Below are 18076 nucleotides of genomic sequence, written 5' to 3'. Positions count from 1 at the left end.
ACATTACCTCCTCTGGAAGCATCTTCTTTTCATTCAAACAAGAGGCAGCATAGTCTCTGCTGCCAAACAGCCCGGATTCCTAGACCAGCTGCACTATTTGCTAGCTGACCTTGGGCGCGTTACCGCTCTGCCTCAACTTCCTCCTCTATAAAATGGGGATGATAATAGTAATAGTACGCTTCGTAGGGCTGTCGTTAACGTGAATGATAGAATCCGTGTAAAGCACATAGTAGGCACCTTATACGTGTTGCTTATTATTATTTTCTTAAAGATTTTTTTTGATGTGGACCATTTTTAAAGTCTTTATTGAAGTTGTTACAATATTGCTTCTGTTTTATGTTTTTTTATTATGAATTTATTTATTTTATTTATTTATTTTTGGCTGCGTTGGGTCTCTGTTGTTGTGCACGGGCTTTCTCTAGTCTCGGTGAGCAGGGGCTGCTCTTCATTGCGGTGCACGGGCTTCTCATTGCGGTGGCTTCTCATTGCGGTGGCTTCTCTTGTTGCGGAGCACAGGGCTCTAGGCGCATGGGCTTCAGTAGTTGTGGCTCGTGGGCTCAGTAGCTGTTACTTACGGGCTCTAGAGCGCAGTCTCAGTAGCTGTGGCACACAGGCTTAGTTGCTCCATGGCATGTGGGATCTTCCCAGACCAGGGCTCGAACCGGTGCCCACTGTATTGGCAGGCAGATTCTTAACCACTGCACCACCAGGGAAGCCCCCGGTTTGTTTGTTTGTTTGTTTGTTTGTTTGTGAGGCATGTGGGATCTTAGCTCCCTGACCAGGGATTGAACCCGCACCTCCTGTATTGGAAGGCGAAATCTAAACCATTGGACTGCCAGGGAATGGTGTTGGTTATTATTATTTGTTGAAAATCTTGGCAAAGTTGTCCCTTTGACTCCAACTCCTATTATCTATCTGATTGCCTGAATATTCATCTGAGCAAATTATCCAGCAACCTTAGATATATAAAAAATATATATATATATATATTTTAAAATATTTATTTATTTGGCTGCATTGGGTCTTGGTTGTGGCACGCGGGATCTTCGTTGCGGCATGTGGGATCTTTAGTTGTGGCATGCGAAGTCTTAGTTGCAGTATGTGGGATCTAGTTCCCTGACCAGGGATCAAACCCAGGCCCCCTGCATTGGGAGCGTGGAGTCTTAGCCACTGGACCACCAGGGAAGTCCTGGCAGCAGATTTCTTAACAGAGATAGTGGACATCAGAGATTCCACCTACAACTTGGTATTTTGAAATTGTGCCATTTGGAAGAAGTATTTGAAGTAGAGTGTTTCTCTGGTTCAGGAACTCTGTTTTCACCAGCTTTATTTAAAAAGAACGATTTTGAATTCTCTTGCGTATTCATTCACGTATTCACTCAGTACACATCCACTAAGTGCCCTCTCTGTGCCAGGCACTGTGTCAGGGATCGGGCACACACAGTCCCTGCCCTCAAAGCTTAGGGTCTAGAAGAAAAAGACAAAAAGTAGGTTGACAATTCTACATTTACAAACTGAAGAAAGTGCGAGGAACATAACCAAGGGGGCGGTAGGATGAAGAGGACCTACTTAGGGGGCGTCTTCAGGGCTGACAACACGAAATTATTCATTGAATTTGACCAAATAGAAACCATTGGTAACTTTGACAACGACAGTTTCAGGTATAAAGAGTTGGGATTTGAGCACTTAAGAGTTAAGGAGGGCTTCCCTGGTGGCACAGTGGTTGAGAGTCCGCCTGCCGATGCAGGGGACGCGGGTTCGTGCCCCGGTCCGGGAAGATCCCACATGCCGCGGAGCGGCTGGGCCCGTGAGCCATGGCTGCTGAGCCTGCGCGTCCGGAGCCTGTGTCCCGCAACAGGAGAGGCCACAACAGTGAAAGGCCCGCGTATCGCAGAAAAAACAAAACAAGAAAAACAACAACAAAATACAGAAGCAATATTGTAACAAATTCAATAAAGACTTTAAAAATGGTCCACATCAAAAAAATCTTAAAAAAAAAAAAAGAGGTGAGCTGCAGAGCTGGGCTTCAGACCCAGGGGGCTGCCCTTTTAATCCCCGGCCTCTTAGTTTTATGCTGCCTCTTCGTGGTAGGATCACGTTTCTACCAGGAAGATTCCTGCAGTTAGAAGAATCTGAGTGGCTAAGGAAATCTGAAGTTTTGTACTACAGTGTAGAGAAAAGTGGGACTGCCTCTGGCTTCCCAGCTTAAACACTGTAACCCTGGAACATGACATGTCACCAGCGTCAGTTACAGAGAGTGACAGAGGATACAAAACGTGGGATCCAGTACTCATTTGTCCTCCTGCAGAACTGCCTTCTCCCTACGAGGTGCCTGGTATCCTGGGTTTCAAGATGCGTCTGTGCCAGCGTGGAGATGATACTTCAGGGCAGAAGGCAGCCAACCAGATCCACGGTTGCCAGCAGAGCACACCTGCGCTCATTGGCTTGCATCAGGGTGGTGTGCAGGTGTACCCAGCGGGCCACGGCAGCTCGTGTTCATGAACAAGTACCACAGGCAGAAGCTGTGGGTGCAGAGCTTCAAGGAGGTGCCTTTCTGGTTCTTCCACAGCAGGCGGCACCTGCGCTGTGCGCCCCGGGGGCCCTTTGCTTAGGAAGCTGGCTGAGCTCAGGCAGTGCTGGAGCGGCAGGGGTCCTCCCGCTTCTACTCCGGCTCCCGGCTGGTCATCCACGAGGGCAAGGTGTATAACCAATTCCTAAAGGGGATTCTGGAGACCCCCAGTCTTCCCACTTAAGTGACCCGGGCACCATAGCTTCCGCAGACTCAGGCAGCAGCATTGACCTTGGGCACGTTTGCATACTCTTTGGACCAGATGTGAAGCTTGGAGGAGTAGGTCCTGCAATGTCCCTTCTGTCCCTCACAGCCCTGCTGTCCTCACTTAGATTGCATTTCTGGGGATAGATCTAGGGAGCGGGGCTCTGGTAACCCCAGGCCTAAGGCATCTGGTCAGAGAGCTCCCATGCAGTGTGGGCGGACCCTAATCGTGTCCCTTTAAAGAGGCGTTTTGGAAGCCAGCTGCCCCTGTGGCCCTGCCGGAAACAGACCTCCCTTCCCCCGTTGCTCACCAGTGGGGACTGGTAAGCCTCCTTCCGCTTCCTCACTGTATTATTTGGTGACATTCTTTTCAGTCTATGGACAAATCAGTGCTATCTTACTACAGTTTCTGCAGCCACTGGCCCTCTCTGCTGGCCAGCTCCGACATGTGCCTTGGTCACCCATGTTGGTCACATCTGCCAACAAGGGTCCAGGGCATGAAAATGAGGGAAAAGGTAGTCCTGAGAGTCGCACCAAGATATTGACACTTCATGGGTCAGACCTGAGATGTGTGAGGTCAGTGGGTGTGGCTAGAATGGCTCCCAGACCAGCAAGGCGAGTCTCAAGCTGACTGGGTGTTCCTACCGCTGAAGAAGATCCTCTGTCAGAAAGGGGCGTTGGTAGCAGATGCAGGTACTGCTGGGACAGGGACTCTCACTGTTGTGGCCTCTCCCGTTGCGGAGCACAGGCTCCGGACGCGCAGGCTCAGCGGCCATGGCTCACAGGCCCAGCCGCTCCGCGGCACGTGGGATCCTCCCGGACCAGGGCACAAACCCGTGTCCCCTTCATCGGCAGGCGGACTCTCAACCACTGCGCCACCAGGGAAGCCCTGGGACAGGGACTTTTGAATCATCCAGGCTCATTGGCAAGGTTGGCTAATGAGATGGGTGTTTGGGTCAGCTCAGCCTGGCGTCCTTAACCACTGGATTCTTTACAGCGCCTCCCCTGGTTCCTATCATGCTTACAAAATGCTTTGTCCTTTCTACACAGGTGTGCTTCCAGGGAGGGCGCGTACAGGCGGGCTGACACTGGCGTGTCGCCCACCTGGCCTCCCCCAACAAGCACACTTTGCCCTGCTGGTGGGAATGCCACTGCATGCTCCGAAACCGTATAGTTCCTGGGATCACAACAAGGTCAGGTGACTCCAAAGTATAAAATCCGGTATTAAGAAACTTAATACCTAGTTAGCAATAACTGATTCCAGTGGGAAGGTTATCAGATGGTGTCTTGCCTTGTTAATAACACCTACCAGGAAGCCACATCTTGAATGACAAAGTTGATTTCAGGGCCAAGTTTTGTGCTGTTTGCCAAAACTCCCGGTCCATACCTGCTCCTCTGGCCTGTACTTGTCATCAGCAGCTCAGACTGACTGCCCACTGACCTCCTCCCCTTAACGGGGAGGCTGGAAGCCCTTGCAGCTCAATGGGACTTTCTTCTTCCCCTTCTTTCTCAGCTCTGTAGTCTGCCTCAGGTCACCTAACTTATGGGGGCGGGGTCACCTAGCTGTGTGTGAGGGGAGGATCCCCCAGCAATGGTGGGATCTAGTGAGCAGAGACTAGATCCATTGTTTCTGGCTGAGAAACTTTTTATGCAAACCAAAGCTTACCTGGAAAGGCAGCATGTAAAATAGATAAAAGCAGAGCTGCTCCAGATGAAACAGAGGTGGGGAGCCCCAATCCCACCCTTCCAGAGAGAAGCTACTCTGAATAGTTTGAAAGGCAATGGACGCAGATGTGACGTCCACCATTATGGCAGGTCGTTGGGAAGGGAGACAAAGCCACTTACCCAAGCTGAGCACAGGACAGAGGATCCTGAGGTCAGAGAGTGATGTTGGAACCCAAGTGTGGCAGCAAAGGGGATAGGTGTTCGTAGAAGATGTATATTATAAAAATGATTGGTCTTTGGGGAAGGCACTAAATCTTCATAATAGAAAAATGACCATTCTACACAAAGTCGAATGTGGTAAAACTAAAGCTAATGAAAATACTTTAAACAAATATTCTTTTTAACACCTTTCCCTGTCAGACTTTGTTGAGCATAATACAGCAACATTTCTGAATTTAGGTCAACTTCTTAGGAAAGTTTTGGAATGTGACCTGTGACTTTCACACAGAGATGGTAAATTACCTTCTCTTTTAAGAATAATGTGTCAATATTTAGAAATTACTTTTCATGTTCTTAGAAGAGTGAAATATTAAGCCACTCTGTTAACACACATGTCATCAAAAATCGTACTTGGCTCTTTCTCTGCTGTGTTAGAAAAACACCAAGATCAAGTTTATAAGATTCAAGATGCCATTCCTTCTGTTTTCCAAGTAGGATGGTTTCTTGCAAGCTTCATTCAAACAAAGATTTGTATCTTTGACACGATATTTAATACTCCATCAAATGTGAACATTTAATGTCATTTAACGTTAGCCCACTTTTGCATTGATTTCGCATTTATTATTCAACAAGGATTGTGTATCTCTTCATTACTGGGTAATAAGCAGCGGCATAGTGGAGAAAACAATGGGCTGCCCTTGCCACTTGCCAGTTGGGCTCTCCAGGTGAATTGAGAGATCTTGGGTCAGCCTAACAATTTGTTTCCTCATCTATAAATTGCAAAGATGTTGAGAGTTAAATGAGATGCTGTGTGTAAAACATTTGTACCCAGCACACAGAAAGTGGCACATCCCACTCCAAAGACTTTTTCCTTCCTTTGCATAAATATTTATGCTCCCATGTCTTCATTCAGTAATATTGATGCTACTAAAATAGTAGATGCAAATTGCCTTTTAAAAAGTCAGTTTTCGGGTGGGATAGTGAATAGGAAGGGAAATAGTTTGCTCAGAAAGGTGTGAATTTTGAAACTGAGGGTAATCATTAGTTAGATCCATTACACTTGGAACCTGTCTCACTAATCAAGCTTGCTTTAGTGCTTGCTACAAGAACTTGTATGTCCTCCAAACAGCACGTAGCGTAAACAATAAGATGTTTTCCAGGAACTTGGAGTCAGCTGTGTCTAGTTGGAGCTGAGCTGGTTGAGACTGGTTAGGACCACCCACCCTCCAACTGGGCATGCGCGAGTGTCCGCTCAGTGACCTTTTGACGTCAGAGGGCCGAAAACTCCACCCTCAGATCGTGCGAAGAGCCTCCATTTTTGAACATGGAGCGAGCAATTGCCTCACCTTTTTCTTATTTCCAATCACCCTTCCCCACCCTCCCCATGCCTGAGACCGTCCTGCTTCAATCTCATAAATACCCTGAGCCCCTGGCCTCCGGCGAGGCAGCTCTGAGGCTTGTTCTGCGGTCTGGTAGCTAGACTGCGTCACGGAGAAACTTCCACAAACTGGGGTCTCGGCGTTTATGGCTGCTTGGGCTTTGGGCAAGGGAATTTGGTTCAGTAGCAAAAGCGGAGCAGTGGCAAGGGACAGACTCCCTGTTGTACTGAGTTTTACCCTCCGTTGATAGCAGGCTGCGGGGAAGGAGGGCCAGAGGGGGAGCCTGGGGAAAAGTGGGTCGCTGTAGTGGATTGAAAAGCATCCCCCAAGTTCATATGCTCCTGGAACCTCAGAACGCGAGAGGAACTAAGGGCTTTGCAGATGTTGGTAGTTGAGGTCAAAAGATAAGGAAAGATTATTTCCTAGAGCCCCAAAATGGGGTGTGGCCCTGGGGACACCCTGATTCCAGACTCTGGCCTCCAGAACTAAGGGAATGTGTGTTTCTGTTAAGTTAACCAGTTTGTAGTTATTTATTTCCGAAGTCCTAGGAAGAAACCTTAGTTGCCAACGGTGGGTACAGGGAATTACCAGAAAAAATTCTTGTCTCTCCACTTCTGCCTCAATTTTCTTCCAAAGCATCTTGGGCCTGGGGGGAGCGGGGTGCCTTAGGGATGAGATGGGGATGGTGATTAGAGTTGTACGGAGGAAAGCAAACAGATAAAAAACAGGTGTTTGGCTTTATTTTCATTTAAGCAGGGCAGTAATCTTTAAAGTCAGGCTTTACTGAGTTTTCTAAGTTCTTTTCTTCTTAGAACAGAGTCTTACCTGCACAGTCGGAAATCGGGAGTGTGTGAGGGTGCGGACGAGGGGACCCGGCCCTCAGATGCTGGGACAAAAGGGCTGACGGAGTCGGGGCTCATGGGGGCACGTAATCCCAACTCGAGTTCCCCTAACGTCGGGGTTGGGTTAGGACAAACCGAGGGAAACCGTGAGGACGGGAGCTGTTTCCCTGCTTCCCTTCTGGGACATGGGGCCTAGCCAGTCCCCACCCATCTACCAGAGGCAGCTTAGTGAGAGAGAACTGTTCTCCACTCATCCCCCAAACCGCTACATGACTGGGGACTTATGAGGAAGACATGATCAGTGCCAGAGAAAAAGCATAAAGGGAATGCGTTTGCTCACACATACAAGAAGTCCTATGTGTGAATCTTCGCCACAAGTACAAATACCAGCTCAGTGTATTTTTGCTTTCTAGCTCCAAATCACTGTATTGAGTCCTAGACATTTTCTTTCTTGTTTTTAAAGTCTTTCCCCCATAACTTCAGCTTTCCAGAAGCTGCTTTTTTTTTTTTTCCCCCGGTACGCGGGCCTCTCACTGCTGTGGCCTCTCCCGTTGTGGACGGAGCACAGGCTCCGGACGCGCAGGCTCGGCGGCCATGGCTTACGGGCCCAGCCGCTCCGCGACATGTGGGATCTTCCCGGACCGGGGCACGAACCTGTGTCCCCTGCATCGGGAGGGGGACTCTCAACCACTGCGCCACCAGGTAAGCCCTCCAGAAGCTTCTTTGTGAATCATTCTTTTTCTATCTACAAGGGGAAAGTTGATTTCTGACGGCTCCATCAAAAGAGGTTCCTGAATTTCTAATCTGCACCTGCCCCTCGCCATTCCCACCTTGCCTCTGACTGCCTTCATCTTTAAAGTACACGTGTTTAAACTGAACCCTTTGGTTGCATGTTGTAAATTCACAACCCGGTTCCCCCATCTTCAGTGCCTTCAGGTTGCCCATGTTACAACCATGCTGATGTCTTCTTTGGGGTTTGTATTGGGAACCTCATTTGCTCATAAATGAAACAAGAGACACTTCTTCTCAAAAGAGACCAAGGTGGCTTCCATTTCAATGGAAGATTTTAAAGATTGAGGCCAACACAGCACCAAGTCATTAGCGGTGAAGAAGAGTTAGTTTAGCGGCAAGTACATATTAACCAAAGCACAGGACCCTCGGGCAGGTTAGCGGGTAGAAGATCAATGTCTCGATAGAATTAGACGAGAACCAGACTCTGAGGGGATGGACAAACACTCCCTGCCTCTGTCGGCAAAGGGACACGGGACCAAGAACAGATTGGTTGGATGTCCACTCCTTTGACCTATTTTTGAGCACCTACTATGTGCCTTGCACCACGATGAGTAAGACTAACCCTGTCCTCCACTCATGGATCTCACTGTCCAGGGAACTTTGCTTCTCCTGTTGAAGAAGCTGTCTCTGAATCTAATCAGGTAACTGTTGCTGCCGGCTGGGTAACTGTGCCCTCCTGGAACTGTACTCTCTCGAGCCGCTTAAGACTGGTTAGGGCCACTGACCCTCCAGCTGGGCGTGTGTGAACGTCCTCTTGGTGACCTTTTGACATCAGAGAGCCGAGAACTCTACCCTCTGATCGTGCTGGTGCTACCATTTTCTCAACACTCTTCCTGTGAAGAAGCCTAGTTGCATCTGCACAGAATGACAACTACCTCACCTTTCTCTTGTCTCAGATCACCTTTCCCTGCTCTCCCTCAGTTTTATCCCATAAAAGCCCCTTGCCTTCCAGGAGGCAGATTTGAGATTAGTTCTCTCGTCTCCTTGCTTGGCTGCCTTGCAAAGAAACCCTTTCTCTGCTGCAGACCTTGGTGTTTCACGGTTGACTTGCTGTGCTTTGAGCAACGAACCCTGGTTTGGTAATAGTTTCTTGCAATATATGCAAACTCATCCAAAAGTATTTTTGAATATGTGATTAGTTTTAAAAATTACTTGCGAATGTTCACTTACCCATGATGGAATGATAAGGCCGGAGGTACTGTCCCATCTTAAACAACCAGAATAGCAGACAAAATACAAGAAACAATAGTTTTTAGATACTGGACCAGGAGCACAGGATGGTGATCCCTGAGGGAAGGGAGACAAACAAGATAAGCCCTCGGTTCCTGGCGGTCAGGCCACAGCAGAGGGAGGTTCTGGAATCCTAAGTGTCATCTTGACAGTGTGTTACCAAGTATGTTCTTGTTTTTAGGCAATACACACCTAAGTATTTGCTTAGGGGCTAAAGGGTTACTTCCGAACAGCTCAGGAAAAAATGTCATACATATATGTATATAGATATACATACAAACATATACATTTGAGACAAAATGATACGATATGGGAAAATGTTAGTATTTAGAGAATCAGGGTGACGGGAATATGGGAATTCTTTGTATTAGTTTTGCAACTTTTCTCTTGAGTTTGGGAACATCTCAATTTTAAAATTTAAAAAAGGACCTATGTATGAATTATGACATCAAAAACCACATGAGAGAACTTCCCTGGTGTCGCAGTGGTTAAGAATCTGCCTGCCAATGCAGGGGACACAGGTTCGAGCCCTGCTCCGGGAAGATTCCACATGCTGCACAGCAACTAAGCCCACGTGCCACAACTACTGAGCCTGCGCTCTAGACCCACGAGCCACAACTACTGAGCCCGTGTGCCACAACTACTGAAGCCCGAGCACTTAGAGCCTCTGCTCCGCAACAAGAGAAGCCACTGCAATGAGAAGCCCACACGTGCACCACAACAAGGAGTAGCCTCTGCTCGCCACAATTAGAGAAAGCCCGTGTGCAGCAACGAAGACCCAATGCAGCGAAAACTAAATAAATAAATTTACAAAAAAAACCCCTATATGAGACCCTTTGCATTTTTAAACTTGATTGCATTTATGAAAAATTGTGATCAAAAACATTTATTGGGGCTTCCCTGGTGGCGCAGTGGTTGAGAGTCCGCCTGCCGATGCAGGGGACATGGGTTCATGCCCCGGTCCGGGAAGATCCCACATGCCGCGGAGCGGCTAGGCCCGTGAGCCATGGCCACTGAGCCTGTGCGTCCGGAGCCTGTGCTCCGCAACGGGAGAGGCCACAACAGTGAGAGGCCCGCGTACCACAAAAAAACAAAAAACAAAAAAAACATTTATTGATGCCCAGAATATTAAACAATATATTTTAAAACTATACTTGTTCTCTGTATAAGAACTGGAAAATACAGGTAAGCAAAGACAAATAATCCCACCAATTAGAAACACTGCTAATCAAATTGTTTTTGCGTGTAAAGTACTTTATGTAACATTAACGGCTGGGGACGTTCAATTTCCATACTTTTTGCAAAGTGAATTTGGAGTGAACAAAATTCAATTGCAACTTACTTTAGAAGCCAATATGCATTGCCAATACTATGAAAAGTGCGTTGTAGGAAGTACCTTAATAACAGATACTACGCCCCGTATAGGGACTGGTACGATTTTGAGAATGCCAGATGGAGAATGATGATCCTTTTAAAAAGGCTGGCGCTTTACGGGAATTTCTGGAGTATTGCCAACCCTGTAAAGTGTTATAAACCCTATGATATTATATCATCGTCCCTATTTTACAGATAAAGAAATAGAAAAAGCATACACAAGATAAATAACACACTTTAAGTCACACCACTTGGAGCGGACTCAGACTTTAGGAAAGCCAAACTTTGTGTCTGCTGAAATGTTTTTAATGCTGTCAAACAGAAAAAAAAAAAAATACGTTTATACAAACATCATTTCTGGGTGTATTTTTCTTACAGCTTATCAATATGAGAAATATGTCATATAATTCAAGGGCAAGTATTGAAAACTTATTGTGGTTGGGCCTGGATAAAATTCACAATGTTAAGCTACAAAAACAGGTTGAAATACATGAAAGTAATGTGTAAATCCTGAGTTTTTGGCAACAGTTGGTAGTTGAAAGCAACAGCATACAAATACCAGGGGAACGTTTAAACAACAGGAAACAACTTAAAATTTATTGGGCCTTAAAAAAAAAAAAAAATCAGATCTCATCCTGACACTGAACTGGTGCAGATCTATGTGTCAATATCTCAGTTATCTGAGCTATGGATACATAATTGAATTTCTTGAGTTTGACGAGTTGAAAAAAATTGTGATTACTGAGACCACTTCATTGTTGCTTCACGTGCAAGTTAGATTTGGAGATCAAGGAAAAACAAAAGGTCTAAATGCCCCTTTTCAGTATTCTTTAAAGACTTTCTTTCCTAAGGCTATACCTCTATTTACCTGTTCACCTCTGGAAGAACAACACTTTAATGTTTTACATTCAAATGATCCCATGTGTTGAGGTTTGATTTTTCTTTTATTAGAAAACATGTAACTTATAATTTTTATAATTTTTAAAGTTACTTTCCAGAAAATACCTTCTCTAGAATCAAGTATTAGCTTTGGATTTAGTGAGCCTTTACTATCCTAATCTCTTCCTCACTTTGTCATTGGTATGGATAGGTTACCTTTCCTAAATTCCACTGATGTATATAAAAAAAAAATCCTATGCTAATATTACAAAGCAACTGGTGTGTGAGATTCAAGTAAAATAAAAGCATGGCTGATGGAAAAGATGAAAAAACTGCACCATTCTTATTTTTTTAATGTTTTAAAATTATAAATACATGCTTGGTTTAAAAATTCAAATGTACAGAAAAATATAAAGTGAAAGCCAAAAAGTCCCTTTACCCTACCTAACTTCTAGCCCGATTCTCTACAGCTGTGCAGTTGAATATGGAAGCCCCTAGCTATATGTAGCTATTTAAATTAAAACCAAAATTAAAAAAAAGTTCCTCACACCAGCTATATTGCAACTCCTCAATGACCACATGGGACTAGAAGTTACCATATTGGAGAGTGAAGATATACAAGATTTCCATCATCACAGAAAGTCCATTGGTTACTGCTCCACAGAAACCATAATTAAGCACTAGCATATAAAAGGCTCATTATTATGAGTTATGAGTTCTTTATATATTCCAGATACAAACCCCTTATCAGATGTGATTTTCAAAAATTTTCTCTCATTCTGTGGGTTGTCTTTTTACTTTCTTGATGGTGTCCTTTAAAGCACAAAAGTTCATTTTGATTAAGTCCAATTTATTTTTTTCCCCTTGTTTGTACTTTTGGCGCTGTATCTAAGAAGCTGTTGGTTAGCCCAAGGTCACAAAGATTTACTTCTTTGTTTTCCTGTAAGAGTTTTATAGTTTTAGCTCTTATTTAGGTGTATGATCCATTTTGAGTTAAAATTTGTGTATGGTATAAGGAAGGGATAGCCTTCCTTATACCATAAGTGGCTATCCAGGGATAGCCACTGGATAGCATGTGGCTATCCAGTTGTCCTTGGATCATTTGTTGAAAAGACTACTCTTCCTCATTGAATGGTATTGGCACCCTTACCAAATATCAATTGATCATAAAATGTATGGGTTTATTTCTGGACTGTTATATTTTATATTCCTTTGTAATGTCTATCCTGTTTTGATTACTATAGCTTTGTAATAAGTTTTAAAATTGGTTAAGTGTGAATCTTCCCACTTTGTTCTCTTTCAAGATTGTTTTGGGTATTGTGGGTTTCTTGCATTTCCATGTGAATTTTATCAGCTTATCAATTTCTGTAAAAAAGCCAGCTGGAATTTTGATGGGAATTGCATTGAATCTGTAGACCAGTTTGGGGAGCACTGCCATCTAAACAGTGTTAAGTCTTCCAATCCACCAACAAAGATGTCTTTCCATTTATTTACATCTTCTTTCTTTCAACAATGTTCTGTAGTTTTGTTTTATTCATCTAATGCTATTATAAACAGGAGTAAAAAAAAAGTCTCAATTTTAGAATGTCCATTGCTAGTATAGAAATAAAACTGATTTTTGTATGGTGATCTTTGTATCTATCCTGCAACCTGTTGAACTCATTAGTTTTGAAATGAATTCCTTATAATTTTCTATATACAACAAGATCATGTCATCTCTGAATACATATAGTCTTACTTCTTTTCCAATATGGTTGCCCTTTCTTTTTCTTGCCTAATTGCCCTGGCTAGTGCCTCAAGTACAGTGTTGAATAGAAGTGGTGAGAATGAAAATCCTTGTCTTATTTCTGATCTTAGGGGGAAAGCAGTCAGTATTCAGTCTGTCACCATTAAATATGATGTTTAAGTAGGTGTGTATTTTTGGTAGATGCCCTTTATCATCCTGAGGACGTTCCCCTTTTATTTCTAGTTTCTTGAGTATTTTTATTATGAAAGGGTGCTGAGTTTTATCAAATGCTTTTTCTGTATACATTAAGACAAGACAATGTGGTAATTTTGATCTTTAGGAACATGATCCTCATTCATGATTCTGTGTTTGTAAATTTGCCAATATACTTATTTAAAATTTGTTTATAACCCTAACGTCAATACTTGCAGCACTTTTATGACCATTCATGGACATGTGCAGACGGGTGAAAAAAACTGAGTTCCTTGAGGTGCATGGTCTCAGCTGAGGTCAAACAAGGCAATGCTTTGCCTTCTTGTTTCAGCTCTCTTGCAGAGATGACCAGAGGATGGAGAAGGCATGGGGAAAGGCAGTATAGTGCAAGAAGCTCTGGCTCTGGGGCCAGTTGGATGTGTCTGAATCCCAAGTCTGGCCCATTAGTTGGGTGGCCTCAGGCAAGTCACTTAATACTTCTGAACCTCATTTTGTCTCTTATAAAATAAATAGACTCTACCAGGATAAGTTGATTTTAGGATTTAAGGTTACAGTCTATTTGAGATACGTATATGTGTACAACACACACATTTCCCCTAGGAGCAATGGCTCTGTATTCGCTAATTCAGTATTCATAGTGACATTATAGAATATAACTATTGTGAATAACAAGATAATTTACACATTATGTTTAATTTTGGATGTTAAACCAACCTTGCATTCCTGGGATAAATTTCACTTGGTCATGGTGTATGACCCTTTTTATATTTTGCTAGTATTTTGTTGATGATTTTTTGTGTCTATAGTCATAACAGATATTGCTCTGTAGTTTTCTTGCAATGTTTTCTTGCAATGTTTTTGTCCTTCTTGCAATGTCATTGCAATGTCTTTGTATTAGGGTAATACTGGCCTCAAAAGATTGAGTTGGGAAGTGTTCTCCTATTTTTGGAAAAAGGTTGCAAAGGATTGGTGCTACTTCTTTAAAAAATGTCTGGTAGAATACAGCAGTGTAGACATCTGGGCCTGGGATTTTCTTTGTGGGATGTTTTAAAATTACTAATTCAAGCTTTTTATTGCCAGCTGCTTTTTAAATTTGCTTTTAGGTAGAACCAAAGGTGACTGTCTCCTAAGGCCAATAAAATGAGAAAATACACCTTATTAAGGAAGACATGGCCAATATCTGTAAGATTCAGGTAAACAGCCACCAAGGTCATCCAGTAGCAAAATTATCCTGCTGTCTAGGGCTTTAACATAGACAAACATCTTGTCACTTCTCACGTGCTTACATGACCTTAAGAAATTTCAGCCTGTTATACATAAGATTTACATACAAACCTCTTAACTGGCATTTGCAGCAAAGTCCTATAATCACAAACTAAAGTCCATACATTTCTAGATTATATACAGATATCCATATTTATATATCTTTAAATCTATCTACCAAAATACTACCTGTCTCAGAACCTGTCAGGAAGGCAGTATGTAGTGGAATAAACACTGGAATAGAAGCCTGGAGGTCTCAGCTCTAACTTAAACAAGATGCCTCAATCTGTTTCTCCCACTGATAAAAATTAGGTTAAGCCTGATGACCACCAAGGTACATTTTCTGGCTCTAAAAATACGACTTATTCTACAGTAATGCCATTCCCACTGTTCTGACTTCAGAGTGGTCAAAATGAAAACACTTTTGTTATATACACATAAACATATACACATCCGTACTTCATACTTACAGAACAAATCAACCAATTCACAGAATCTTAGGAAGTCCGTAGTTAAATAATATAATTCCAGCATCTCAAAGTCCTGAGTTTGCCATGAAACAGCTGTTACTAATTTTTTCTTTCCACATGTATATATATTTGCTTTTCCCCAATACCTGACTTTATGTTAAGTACTGTTGGATGAGACATCTATTAATTATGATCACTTTCAAAAACAAAAAGGTCACTTTTCAGAAATTCTGAGCCCATCAGAGAAACCGAATGGTATTTCATCCGTTGTCTCTACTGGCACGTTGCTTCTGCCAAACTGACATGAATAATGGTGGGTATGATGACTTGAAATAAACGCATCTGCAGTCCGGCTGCAACGACAACTATCTGACGGCATCACATTACTTGAGTTACTAAGATGTGAATGGTAAACACCACAGAATGAGTCTTGAGATGAACGATAATGGCCAGCTCCCACGGACACAGCTGTTGAGCTCTGGTAAGGGCTGTTACACATAACACAAGTTTGGAAGCAAGTCTTCCGTCCGGAGCCTCGGTGAATGTCTAGTTTAGCAATGAGAGGTTTTCCTACATTCACTTCCTGCTTTTCCTCTACAGTATCTTCCAATCCTGAGTACTGATATGATAAACACACTGTGAAGACTAGATGTTCCTGAAAAGGAAAAGAAAATGTTTGTTATCTTCATCAACCCTGAAAGTATATCAATCTTAGACTCTCATTCACACAACATAACAGACAAAACCAAACAACAACAAAAACCCAGTCTCACTCCTGTTTCCCAGGTTCCAGACCCTCAAGGTATCCTTTACACCTTCCCTATACTAAGAAAGGCCGGCTAGAATTAGCTTCTTTTTCCCTCATTCAATGCTTTGAATTAGTATAGTCAAAATCATAGAGATCTGGTATTGTATTCCTGATGAACAGGGGAAAGGTATTTTCCAAGCAGTGGGGCTTGGGAACCGATCTTTCCCTATGACTGGAGATGGGGAATAATCTTTTAATGAAACAATAACTGGCTTTACATCTAGGTCAAAATTTTGTTTAGCTGTTTTAAAAATACTACAGAATAATCACAACCATAGGTGGAGAAGTATAATTGAATCAGATAATGGACAGAAGTTCAAAGATACAAGGAGAGTGGAAGTAGATTAGCCACGGACGGGGCAACGGCAGGTTTATGACTGTCCTCGTCAACAGTGCTCACTTCATTCCCCAGGTTTTGGCTATAAATAAAAACTCAGTTCGGCAAGAATTTGGTTCTGTTAGAAACTTCAACCCTATAGACCATGTACCATGTAGTTTCTGACTTAAGGTCAACGAGAGATGAAAAGAGATCAAAATAAATTCCAATTCTAATCTGTTACGTTTTGTAGAAAGTCAGAAATAGGAAATGCTTAACAAAATGCTAAGATATTTACAAGTAGACTATGCTTTTTGTCTCTGTGGAGGGCAATTACTTGCATTCTCACACACCAATCCTCAGGCCATTATCAGGGACAGGATACAACATGCAAAAGGTCACTGAGACTTGCTGCACAGCCAGCCGTTCGCTCTACTTCAACTTAATACGCAAAGCAGCAGCACATCTATGGACCAATCCAAGGTTCACAGGCAAAAATGCATTTTCACTTTCATAAAGTTTTCCCTTAGTAGTTATAGACAGGAAAAGTAATAACCTTTAATTTTTGCAGTGAGCTGAGTCTAGTATAGAGGCAATGCTTGGGGAGATCCTTTGATACTAAATAGCTCCCAGTTTCTTCGGGCGTCCCTTTATTTGCATCTTTTGGATCAATATCTAGGTCCTGTGAAAATCAGCAAACGTTATTAATGAAATCAATGGAAGTCACAACATCATCTGACCATAAAACATCTTAACAGGTACTGCTCTCTGATGAACTGTGGTCAGAGTAGGTAATCCCTTACCTAGGGCTAGAGATACAATGAAAATATAACATTCTAGAGTAAATTCTAAATTCCTCACCGATACACTTAAGAAGTTAGCTCTGAAAGGACAGTTACTTTCAAACTATTCCTACAAACACTTCTAAGTGTCCTCAAGTTTCCTTTTAAGTTCGAGCCCCACTAGTGTTAGATTCCTGGATTCTCTCCTTCCACATACATCACTTTTGGGAAGGTGCAGGGGGATTTATGTGATTTGTATGTTTAAGAGGAATAAGTAGACATGCCAAAGGCAGCTTTTCCCTTTTTTCTTTTAGAGGCAACGGCTGTCGAGAGCAGGGGATCTACTCTGTTACTCTATAGAGAGCAGCCCTCAGGCTCCGCCTGCCCAGTGCCCGGGGGCCAACCCGGGTCCAGAGCTGCCGGGACTGGTGCACAGACCCGTCTAATTCTGGGGGTCACACTGAGCAAATGTCCTCTATGAAGGAGAAGCAAAGGAGATGTTTTGGATTGTTTGCTTTACTCCGTGCTTACGCCTCAATTTACTACAACGATGTAGGAAAGAGGGATATTGTTTAGTGGCTTCCTTAGGCCAATACGAAATAAATGTTTTGGAAAGAACTAGGTTTCTATTCTTCCAATATACTACTATAGCTTGACAAATACGACTTACACTATTGTAGTAACTTTTTTGGAAACGTTTTTGGAAACGTTTTTAAAAGGAAGTTATTCTGGACATATGTATAGCACATTTTATTCCTTCATATTTGATATCCTATTTAGGGTAAGGGAAATTAAAGCCTTCTTTTCTGGGTGAACTTCAGACATTCCTAAACTTAACAAATTTAAGGTATTTTGGCAATTAGTTTTTAAATATTACGACTATCATGACTGAAATGCAAATATTTTTATAAGTGTAATATATATATATATTGCCTTTACATTTATCAACTTTTAAATTTTCAAAAACTTAGTTGTTAGTAAGTGAGGATATATCATGATATTTTAAATAGAAGAAAAAGACTTACAAGTGGAAAATCGGTAACATAGGCATCGCACATTAATATATCAGGTGGTTTGTGGACTATACTTGTATAGATTATCATGACGTTGGAAAACTCAGCTGCAAATCCTAATTGAATCTGAACACCACATTGAAATTTAAGACACATACTTTCTGGAAGTTCTGAAAAAGCAATTTATAAATATTTAAAGAATGCTTTGTAAGTTTTCTGATGTTAAGTGGCAAACAAATATTCTTTATGAGGCAAAATACAATTAGAGCTATTTCTGCTGCTTAAAAATGTTATATAAGTAACATTGTTTAAAGACACACACACACACACAC

General features: G+C 42.7%; 1 protein-coding gene and 1 long non-coding RNA gene across 6 annotated transcripts in view; one reads left to right on the top strand and one right to left on the bottom strand.

Moving 5' to 3' along the window:
• The window catches only part of LOC149747649 (uncharacterized), a 36575-nt gene extending 18499 nt beyond the window's left edge, over positions 1 to 18076 (top strand). For both annotated transcript variants that reach the window (XR_016387645.1, XR_016387644.1), the window contains one exon: positions 1 to 18076. This exon is cut by the window's left edge. This is a non-coding gene — a long non-coding RNA (uncharacterized LOC149747649).
• Positions 10565 to 18076, bottom strand: part of MALT1 (MALT1 paracaspase) — a 59227-nt gene continuing 51715 nt past the window's right edge. For all 4 annotated transcript variants that reach the window (XM_030762017.2, XM_022584379.3, XM_030762018.2 and 1 more), the window contains 3 exons: positions 17757 to 17914; positions 16506 to 16631; positions 10565 to 15480 (listed from right to left, as the gene is read on the bottom strand). In XM_030762017.2, the coding sequence (XP_030617877.1) occupies positions 15040 to 15480; positions 16506 to 16631; positions 17757 to 17914 (725 nt within the window). In that variant the 3' untranslated portion in view covers positions 10565 to 15039. The remainder of the gene's footprint in view (positions 15481 to 16505; positions 16632 to 17756; positions 17915 to 18076) is intronic.

Source organism: Delphinapterus leucas, chromosome 14, assembly GCF_059928025.1.
Source record: "Delphinapterus leucas isolate spDelLeu-1000000601 "Yukka" chromosome 14, BTC_Dleu_Yukka2, whole genome shotgun sequence".
In the NCBI taxonomy this organism is placed as follows: domain Eukaryota; kingdom Metazoa; phylum Chordata; class Mammalia; order Artiodactyla; family Monodontidae; genus Delphinapterus; species Delphinapterus leucas.
Note: the sequence above shows the minus strand (reverse complement) of the source record. Positions and strands in the feature narration are given on the sequence as shown.